At 38.4% G+C, this 11,225-nt stretch overlaps 1 protein-coding gene across 1 annotated transcript in view; it reads left to right on the top strand.

The window, feature by feature from the left end:
* The first annotated feature begins 8,019 nt into the window (after positions 1–8,019).
* Positions 8,020–11,225, top strand: part of Pkib (cAMP-dependent protein kinase inhibitor beta) — a 28,624-nt gene continuing 25,418 nt past the window's right edge. Inside the window, exon 1 of the mRNA XM_028772607.1 lies at positions 8,020–8,104. Within this exon, the coding sequence (XP_028628440.1) occupies positions 8,020–8,104 (85 nt within the window). The remainder of the gene's footprint in view (positions 8,105–11,225) is intronic.

Raw genomic sequence — 11,225 nt, 5'->3', positions numbered from 1 at the left:
TATCATCTAGTCAAGTAGCCTTGGCTGGTCAGTTGACTCCAAGAATACCACATCTCTATCCCTCCAGTGCTGGGCATACAGACCCACACAGCATTTCTATAGGTTCTGAGAATCGTAGGTCCATGTGCTTACGTGGCAATAATTTTACTGGCCAACCTATTTTTTCCAGCCCTGTAGCTCATTTCTTAAATCCATTTTTCCTCTTTCCAATCGGTGCCGTTTGTTGCAGCCATCATGACTTTTCTGAAATGCAGGTTTGATTGTTCACTATTTCTTAAAATCCTTTAATGACTTTCTGTTACTGCACACACCTAATTTTTAGCATGTTTGAGTGACATGGTTCCTACCAAATCGCCCCTTTATCTTGTGCAGTTTGGTGCCCTTTCTTTATGTTTTAAAATTAATTTTATTTTATGTGTGAGTGTTTTTGCCTTGTATATATGTGTATGTATGTGTATATATGTGTATGTATGTATGTATGTATGTGTATGTATGTGTATGTATGTGTGCGTGTGTATGTATGTATGTATGTATGTTTGTATGTATGTGTCCCGTGTGCATTCCTTAGAGGTCCAAAGAAGAAATTTGATGCTCTAGAAGTAGAGGATAGGGTGGTCGTGAGACACCATATGGGTGTTAGGAACTAAAATTGGATCTTCTGCAACAATAACAGTGCTCTTAACAGCTGAACCATCTCTCTAGCCCCTTGCATAGTCTTCTTACAGCCATGAAATGTGCCATGTTTTTCTATATTCATGAAACACTATTTTTCTCTAGCCTCTCAGCAAGTGCTGCTTTTATTCATTCATCTCAGACTACTGATGAGTCTAATGTTGATGCAGAAGTCCCATGCTGTCTGTTTTCCTGAGACCTGCTGTAGTTGTAAATCATATTAGGCCTGTGCTGGTGGTTAATTATGATTACTTCTAGATACAGCTCGATATCAGGACTATAGTTGACATCCAATAGATATTTTCAGGTGAATTTATAAGAGATTAACTTATATTTGATCATTTGTAAGGAAAATTATTCTTCAGAACTTCAAAACAAATAAACAGAAAAGAATTTCCTGTTGCTTTGATAAAACAAAATGACTTTCAGCCATCTTGATTACTGTTTTTAATACCCAAGTGATATAAAATTTCCCTTGTGTTATACTGTAATGGTGTTTCCATTTTTGAAGTCAATTTGCTTAATAAATAAATAAAGCTAATTCAGATAGCATAGGGGTAATTGCTAAACTGAGGTGTTTTTTTTGTTTTTGTTTTTGTTTTTTAAACTAAACCAATTAAATTAAACAATTAAATCTTGGTAACATCAGCTATTAAAAAAAAAAGCTATCATAATTAAGGGACCCAAAGAGATCTCAAAGATTCAGGATGGCCAAGCTCCCTTCAGTGCCAGTGAGCTTCTGTGAGCAGAGTCTGTGAATCTTTGTGATGTGTTCAGTAAACCTCTTTTGTTTGGGAAGACCTCTGAGAGTTGTCTGTAATAAGGCTAATTTGCAGGTTGTTACCTGTGATGGCTAGTGTTAAGTTGTCAGCTTGACAGAATATGGGATACAGGCCTGTCTGCATGCCTATGGGGTATTATCTTACCTGTATTATTTGAGAAGGGAAGACTCCCTGCTGTGGGTAGCATCATTCCCTGGCAGGAAATGCTGAGCTGTAGAAGAAGACAAAGGCACTTGAGCAAGTGCAGCCATTCATCATTTTGGGCTTTCTTACCGTTAATAAATGGATGTGATACACTTCTTCACTGTCTTGCCATCTTGATGGTCTGTACTCTTGAACTACAAACTAGAATAAATCTTTCTCCTTTAAGTTGCAACATGAAAGGAAAGATACTGTAGACTCAGGTGGGTTTTTTTGTTTGTTTGGTTTTTTTTTTGTTATTTTCTTTATTTTAATTCAGATGGATTAGGAGACTTTTCCTATTCCAAAGTTCTTCATTATCCTTTACCAAATGTGAAAGCATATCAGTGAAGAATTTGAATGTGATCAGAGTGGTGGAATAACTTAAAGTGTCTTTCTTGGCTCATGGAAGCTGAAGGCTAAAATACCAACCAATGTTTTATTGTTATATCAAATTCACCCAAACCTTTCTGCCTATAAAGACAGGTTTTTCAAGTAATGAGAGTAACACAAGGTCAGTGGTTATGAAGTTCAGTTGGAGTGTTCCACTGAACCCCTGATGTCCATGGCCAATGCATAGGAAGTGTTTGTTCTTGCTTCCCAGGAATCTATCTCTCTCCCAGGGGAGGGATGCCCTCCATCCTGTTTAGTGATTTGCTTTATATAGTAAATTGCTTTATCAGTGGACTTCATGGTTGGTTATGAGAAGTAAGGCTGGGAGAGTGGAGAGGAAGACATCAATATCCTGATCTAACAAGTGCACCAAACATTTATTTTTCAATTTAGTTCAATTTTTAATTTACAGTAAAAAAAAAAAATTTACTCGGTCCTGAAATTGAATGCCAAGACTGAGTATGTGCATTGCTGCACTGTTAAAAGTACCAATCGTAACCTGACGAGTAACTGACATACTGTCTTAATGTGAAAGTAAATGAATCAATGCATTTTGGAGAAGGGTGTAGGAGACATTGTAAGATGTAGTCAGCTAAGCTTTATTCTAATTCTGTTCTCAAACGTGTTAACCTCAAAATTGGCTACAGAATTAAGAATACATATGATACCAGACAGTAAATAAAAAGCTCTGGGGACTACTCGGAACTCTATATTGATAACATCTGTCACCACTGAGACTTATGCACAAACGAATTTGGCAAGCGCTGCCCTCATTCTTCTGGCATAAGATTAAACCTCACCAAATACGACTTGTTTGGTTTTGTCTTTGTCTACTTTGATTCATTCCCTGCTCCTGGCTCTCATAGGAAGATTTTAAAAAGATGTCAGGAAGAGCTAATTTGCTGTAAATTCAGTTTGTCAGGCTCCGGGCTGGCACTGGTAGGATGCAAACTTATTCTCCACCGTTTAATCAAGTGCAAAGGTGAGAATCTAGTTCTTGGTGGAATGACGAAAAAGAACGAAGAGGAGTTAATGCACACTGCCTGACATCAGGAGGTAAAATGAGGCTGTGAGTAAAGCTATAAAAGTATCTAAAGCCTGTACAATTTGGTGAGGCTGCTGTTAGGGCAGACGGATGCAGTCCAGTGGCTGATCATTAAGCATCTGTTGAGCAGAGAGGATCTCTCGGCTGGCGTGTGTGTAGCTAGGAGAAAGCCATCAAATCTTAAGTTTCAAAGAGAAATCTTAAGACTTTACAGTGTTTCCTGTGAGTTTGCCTTAGTGTATAGAAATGACTCAAAGGATTAGCTAATAGCATTCAGTCTCCAGCAGTCAGGAACTGTGAGAGTATCCATCAAACGGTGGTTTGTTTCTTTTATTTCATTACGTGTATCTTTTTTCTTTTTCAAGAGAAAAAGTCTTCTTATAAGATGCAAGTAATTTTAATATCTAATAAACTATAAGGATGAAGAGCATCATGAATAACTCTAAAATAATGTTTGAAGAAAGCTTGAGGTAATTAAAAACAAAAGTTCACACTGTTTTCAGTGAAAGAGTTCTGTTCCCTATTGTAAATGGAAAGTAAGGTGGAAGGTAAAATTAACTCACCTAGAAACTACACAGTGATTGAATTATAGAAGAGCATATACGATAAATATATTATGGTATGAACAGGATTTCTCTTTCTGTTTATTCTATGAAATAATTTTAATGAATATGGAAGTTGTATTTCCATATATAAACTGTATAATAATTAAAGAGTAACATAAAGATATATATTGTATTCAAAATTATATGCATTTTTCCTCACTCCTGTGATTTACATTTTTAGGAGCAAATCAAGCTTTAAGAGCAAATTAAAATTAGTTTTGAATCAGATGAGGGGCTAACAATGTTTTCTGAGGGTAAAATATTACGAAGACAGGGCTGCAGAGATGGCTTAGTGGTTAAGAGTGCTTTCTGGTCTTGCAAAGGACCTAAATTCAATTCAGGTGTGTCTTTTCTGCCCACAAGGGGCAGTTTGCAACTATCTATAATCATAGCTCCAGGGTTCTAACATCCTCTTTTTGGCTTCCATGACACCACACACACACACACACACACACACACACAGTTACAAACACACACACAAATAAAATAAAGTATAATAAAATAGAAATAGAAGTACTGTGGAGAATATCTGGATCATAGAAGGACAATTTTGGTTGAGATTCAGCATGTGACAAATTGTTGTAGTAGGTAACTTTTTGGTGGCTTATTTCTAAATTAAGATACTTCTATTTTATTCTAACCTTAACCAAATTTATAAAGGCCAATGGAGACTGGATAGAACCTAATGAAGTGGGTAAAAAACCCATGTTCTGGAATCACATATAAGAAATTTAAATCCTAACGTTGGGCAGGATTCTTGATGTCTGAAAAACTCAATTTTAGTCATTTCATGACTATGAGTTTTCTCGATTTCTCTCTCTCATGTGCACATGCTGATATTTGTGGCAAGGATTACATGAAATAATGCAATAAAGCAATATACAGTTTATAAATGTATGTAAAGCAATTGCCTGGCTAAAGGCTCAGTTGAGAAGAGCTGCTAAATTTGTATATCTAGTAACAATTTAATTATTAACTGAGATTTCTTTACTTGTTAAACCTCCTTTAGTGATTTGTATGGACAGTATTATCTGAAAATGATACCCACAATCACCTACGTTTCTATCATTGGTTTAGTGGAAACAATCATATTCTTTTTTTTTTGTTGTTGAGAGTCACATTCTTGAGAGCCAAGGTTATTTCTGACAACAGGCTGGCTGTAACTTTCTGAGATGAAACTGGAGAACTGAGAACACACCTTAGAGGAGGAAAAGGCAAACAATGTCATGAGTTAGGTTTTATGTTTCTGGAAAGGGAGATGAATCATTTACTAGCTAGTGGGAGAACTCGAGCTATGAGGAGGAGAACTTGGCTGTGGAGTATTTGCTGAGGTCTCCAGATTTCCAGCCCTCTTAGTCGAGCAGCAGAGAAATAGCAATGGAAATTTCAGTGGGGTTAGCAAATCCAAAAGAGAGAGTTACAGCTTAGTTCTCAGGGAAAATCTGACCATGATAGAGACGTTCCATAGCTATTATGGCCCTCAGAAAGCAGAGAAGTCATGGGGAACAGAAACACCTAGGCAGATGAGCTTAAAGCTCACCTCAGACTTTCCAGGCTCTCAGGGGAATATGATTGAGACATCAAAATGATTCAATGCATTTCAAGCACCAATAAGAGTTATTAAAGTAAACATTAGGCTCCAAATATTGTAGGCTGGAGCAGAGGACATAGCTACATATATTTCAACTCAATGTTAAGATTGAGATGGTTAAAACAACAACTGTAGATTGCAGTGTGCAGAATAGAGTTAGTTGTACCCCACTGTTGGTTGGTGTGGACACAGGACATATGTGAGCCCAATGCCCTTTCCCTTTCTATCCTTCAGATTCTTTTTCTAAAGAGAAAAGTGGTTTTGGTATTCTGGGGTATCTTAATTTACTCACACCATTGGTAGAAAAAGCCAAATGTCAAAAACTTATATTATGAAGATATAAGTTTGAGGGTAATTCATCAGTTACATATAGTGGCAGGATGAGAATGGGGATGGGGATGGGAGAACCTGTATTGGGCCATACAGTAACCATACCTGGGAATCTAGAGAATAACCAGAGTTATTCGATGAAGATTTTATGTATAAAGATATGCAGGCGTGACTGTAGATGAAAGGCTGTAATTGGTTTGCTTGATCAATTATGCAGTCAGGGAGAGAATGGAAAACTGCTAAGACAGGGTTTTTCAAAAGCTGGGTTTTTTTTGTCCCTTTGATAAGGACATGTGTTTGGCTCAGAAATTTTATCTATAGCAAGAATAGTGAGGGAGCTATGGCTGGGCCATTTGCAAGGTTTTGTATCAGATGTTCATCCTTAGATTTTGGCTTTATCACATTTTTTTGTTTAATTAATTAATTAACTAATTTTGTTGTTTTTGTTTGCTTGTTTGCTTGCTTGGTTTTATTTGTTTCATTCTGTTTTGAGATAAGGTCTCACTATGTTATCCTGGATGGCCTGGAACTTGCTGTATGGACCAGGCAGGATTCAAACTTGTGGTAATCCTCCTGCATCTGCCTCCTGAGTTATGGGATTATAGACAACCATTTGTAACTAGACGATAACCAAGACCTTTAGGAACAAGCAAAAGCATTGTGAATTGGAGGTGAAGCATCCACCTGACAAAGAAAAGACAAAATATTTTGAGCTGGCAATTAAAAACATGAACTTTAATATGAATCCTCTTGTCCAGCTCAGCTAATAATGACAACTTAGGGACCTGTGTGACGCTGTTGTAGAACTCATTATCTCTAGATGCTTGATTATGCCTGTGATGAGAAGGGCCCATGGCAGGGATTTGGGGTATCATTTTTCAATTTGTCTTTAAACTAGGAATTCTTTGGAAAGCTCATTAGGCCATCTTCCAGGCCTAAGCATCTCTAGGTCTTTATGGGAGGTTGAATTCCCTCCAAATTCTGTAAAGCACGAGAGTCCCAGTGTTCTTCACCTAAAAGAGAAAATCTTGCTAATGGTCAACAAGTTTGCAAACGTGTTCAGATGGGACCAATGACTAGAGTATCCAGTGCTAAGGTGAATTCTGGCAGTGTGCCCAGTGAACAGCCCCTTGGCTTTAGTCTTTGTTAGAGTTGTTTTCCCAGAAGGAAAAATGAAACAACTATCCATAAAGATCCATTATGTGTAACAGAACTATTACTACTATACTTACTTAGTTCATCCAAAGAAATTTGTCATATCGCAAAGAACATTGAGAAATGGATGAATGTTGATGGAGAAAACAGAAATATCATGTTATCTAGCAAATGATAGAGCAAGGAGTAGACCACCCCTCCTGGGGAGAGAATTTGTCAAAATGCCGAGATGTAATTTGCCAGTTGGTACATTTCAGCAGACATCATTGTAAATTATTAACTTATATTGGAGAGACACAAAAGTAGATCAGAGCCCTTTTACCTTTGACCTCCAATACTTTCAGTTCAGTTTCGGATTTCCAGTTAGGTTAACTCGTGCAGGTTTGTTTCAGTTTGTTTTGCTGTTTTCCTCTCTCTGTATTTTGGTTTTCAGCCTTTCTCTTTTTCAGTTTTTTTGGTGGTGATTGTGAGGACAAGGATATATTTGGCAGGGGTGGTAGGGGAGGGTCCCCTTCACCTTTATCATATTTATACATTTCTTCCTGAAATCAGTATCATCAAGTTTGCAGGTCTACCACATGGTAATAGTTGACTTGCATGTATAAAGACATTGGGTTTGGATTAATGTCTACAACAGGTGCCACAAGGTTGCCAAGGTGTGACCTGTAGGATGCTATGAGTGTTATCCTCCAACCCCGAAGATTATGGGTTTTGTCTCAACAGAAGCTCAGTCAATAATGTGTCATAAGGAAAGGATGCTTGATCTGCAACTCTAACTTGATTAAGTCCACCTTCCAGAACAACCCCACACTCTCTATTATATGGGTAAACCCTCCTACGTTCTCTTTTTACCAAGTTTTAATGGAAAACTAACTCTGGGAATATATTGGATTTCTATCCAAGTAATATTTCATACTTCAGCTTCTGTCTCTACATAACTATTGCACAGGCTTTTAGTGCAGTTATGGGAAAATGTCCAGGAACTTGTTGGCCTGCATTCTAAGTGGTTACCTCTTCCTCCTAGGAATCCTAATTCATCACTCTGGGATCCACGCCCACATCCAGCAAAGTTATCTTTCTATGGTTTGCATGTGGTCTTGGGTTTGTGACTGCAAAATTAGATTTTTGATGTGTTTTTGGGCAACTGTGCTGAACCCAGGGCACGTTGGCAGTGGGTTTTGCATCCCAAGATTGGTTGAGTGCCAAATGCTCCTTCCTCTCCCTATCCCCTTTTTGTTTTCATCAGCACCTGGGCCACGGGCCACCATGGATGTGCACCCTGATGCCCCTGGGGGTCAAAAGAAACCAAACGACAGCAGCATGGGAGGCAGCAGCCCGGGAGCCCAGCAAGGTCACTACCCTGCATGAACAACAACTGGAATGCCTTAAGTCTCTGCAGGACGGTGCTTTCCTTCCTTTCCACAGACCTTACAAAGAGGGTTGTCCCTTGGCCTGTCCCTTGTATGTACAACTACAAACAATATCTGTATTGTACCCTCAATTAACCCATGACAGTCACCAGGATAGACACAGTGAGCTCTAGCCTGCTTAGTAAGCAGGGCTGAAGTTCTGCTTGGTCAAGGAATGCCCTTAGAAGAAGCAACCTCAGGGAACTACCTGTGAAAGAAACTCAACCTGCTATCATGTGATATCAGGGTATGGTTAACAATATTCATCTTGGAGACAAGGGCTTCATCGTGTGGAAAGAGACAGTACTGGACTGGTTGACAGAGACAACATACTGTCATACAGTCTACCACTCAGTCTCCAGCCATGAGAGGCTCTGTTTCAGGTTTTGCCATATCTCAGAACCAATTAACCAATAGCAGTAAATTTATTCTGACAAGATATTCTTTACCTGTAACTGTTTGGAAAGCTATGTAGTTCCTGACATTGGTAATGTACATTCCTTCCTAACGCTCCTATTGGTGAGGCAGAGAATCCCTCTCTGGAGACTTGACACTGGCTGAACACATCTAAAACTGGATATATGAGATCTACAAAAGATTGTGGTCACACATGCTCATAGCACAAGGTCAAGAACACTGCAGACCACGAAGAGACTTGGAGAAGGTAGAGTAAATGATCAGGAACTGTGAACAGCAATGAGAATATGCTGTCCATGAGTTCCCAAAGAGGACATGTATGTCCATGTGTTGCCTTGTGCTTACTAGGAGCTATATTCTGATACCCCAGGGTAAACAGGAACAGTGACTGCTCCCCACATGAAGAATGGTTTGACTAGGGTTTTACTGTGGAGGCAGAGTAGAGAGAAACATGGCATTAAGTAAATCAAGGCCCTTACCATTTTATCAGAGGTCGGGGCAGCATACCTTAATTTTAATGCTTATAAGCCACATTAAGGAATGGCTCCTGTAGATGGTCTTAAATTATCCCAAATTGTGCAGAAAGAATAAATTTTAATCAGAATATGAATAGTATTTTGAGTTAAAGACTCTCAAAATTATGAAGGGAAAATGAAGACCTGAGATTTAAAATAAGTACTGTTAAAGAATGATTCATTTACATATTTGAACATCTGTATATGTGAAGATTTGTGACTAAATGTAAAGGAAACGTTACTATTACTTGGATGTGAAAGATTTAAAATTTAAAGCCAGAACTAACTTTTCTAGAAGTATCAGATGACTTCATAACCCAAATAAGCAAACCCCAAAACACAACAACCATGAAAACCCAGGACATTTTAACGTTAGGATCAAATATTTCCGAAACTCTCTTTTAAATGATAGCTATGTTGGTAAATAAGTAAGATAACTGTTCCTAAGCCCAGGAGAATGAACGATTACCAGGATCAAGGTGAGTGCTAAATGAGTCCTTTTTTCCTTCTCTGTCTCTGTCTCTCTCCTCAACTCTTGAATTAACTTGTCTATCATAGTCTCATTTCGAGTCTAAGGACCAGGATGAATGCCTTGCTTCAATCCAAGTCTGATTTCAATGGCAGAGGAAAACAGGTTATAAATCAAAGACAGGCAGAGAATCGAGTTCTCCCTTCCCCCATTTTTAGTGGGAAGGATAATATGCTTTACTCAGGCCACTATGTTAGATGTCAGTCTCATTTACAAGCATTCTCCTAATCACATCCAGGCTAATGTTTACCACAATCAGAGCATGGCCTAGTCAAGCTGCCATGTAAAATTAATCATCGGAATTGTCAAATTCCTTACCTGCCAATGTGGAATGAGGTGAGATAATGTGAGACGCTTGCTTATTCAAGTTCAAGAGTCATTCCTGTCAGAATGAAAGTAAAAATCGACTTTGCAGGAGGGTGTTCAAGACAGGGTTTCTCTGTGTAACAAGCCCTGGCTGTCCTGGACTTGTTTTATAGACCAAGCTGGCCTCAAACTCACAGAGATCTGCCTGCCTCTGCTTCCTGTGTGCTGGGACTAAAGGCTTATATCACCACACCCTGTACAAAAATATTTTTTTTCTTCAGGAAAAAATACACTTTATTATAAAACATCTTTATGATTTTTTTTTAGTTGTGAAAGTACTTATTCATTTATTTACTTATGTACAAAGTTCAGTAGTTTCCATGAATTTTTAAAGTTTATGTTATAATGGAAAAGATAAGCTATTTCAGATCAGCTATTTAAAAGATACAACATATAATGAAGAATTTTGTGAAAGCACTATGATTTTATAGATATAAATGGTCTGCACATAAATAGATACACATAGTGTGCCTTTAGATTATAATGCCAAAATAAGTGGTATTAATTTTTATGTAGTTGAGCTATATGTGTGTGATTGTAAGAATAACCACAAGCTTTGAATTATTGAATAAGGTGGAGGTATATATATTGCAGTTCATTCAACTTGTCTTATTTATTTATTTATTTATTTATTTATTTATTTATTTACTTATTTTTCTATCTATCTATCTATCTATTTATCTATCTATCTATCTATCTATCTATCTATCTATCTATCTATCTATTCACTTTACATCCAGATTGCTGCTCCCCCTCTGGTCACCCCTCCCCCACTCCCCCCTCACCCTCTTCTCTAATAGGATAGAGGCCCTCCTGGATATCCCCCTATCCTGGCAAGATCACATCTTTGCAGGGCTAGGAGCATCCTTTCCCACTGAGGCCGAACAAGACAGCTCAGTTAAGGAAGCATATTCCACAGACAGGCGACAGCTTTAGGGATAACCCTTGCTCCAGTTGTTGGGGAACCCACATGAAGGTCAAGATACACATCTGCTACATGTGCAGGGAGCCTAGGTCCAGCCTGTGTATGCTCTTTGGTTGGTGGTTCAGTCTCTGAGAGCCCCTAAAAATCCAGGTTAGTTGACTCTGTTGGTTTTCCTGTGGTGTTCCTATCCCCTTCAGGGACCTCAGTTCTTCCCCCAACTCTTCCACAGGTCTTTCTGAGCTCTGTCCAGTGTTTGGCTGTAGTTCCCTGCATTTGTTTTAGTCAGCTGCTGGGTGGAGCCTCTCAGAGGA

Source organism: Grammomys surdaster, unplaced genomic scaffold (genome assembly GCF_004785775.1).
Source record: "Grammomys surdaster isolate TR1022 unplaced genomic scaffold, NIH_TR_1.0 215, whole genome shotgun sequence".
Lineage (NCBI taxonomy): Eukaryota > Metazoa > Chordata > Mammalia > Rodentia > Muridae > Grammomys > Grammomys surdaster.
This window is presented reverse-complemented; position numbering and strand designations above follow the sequence as displayed.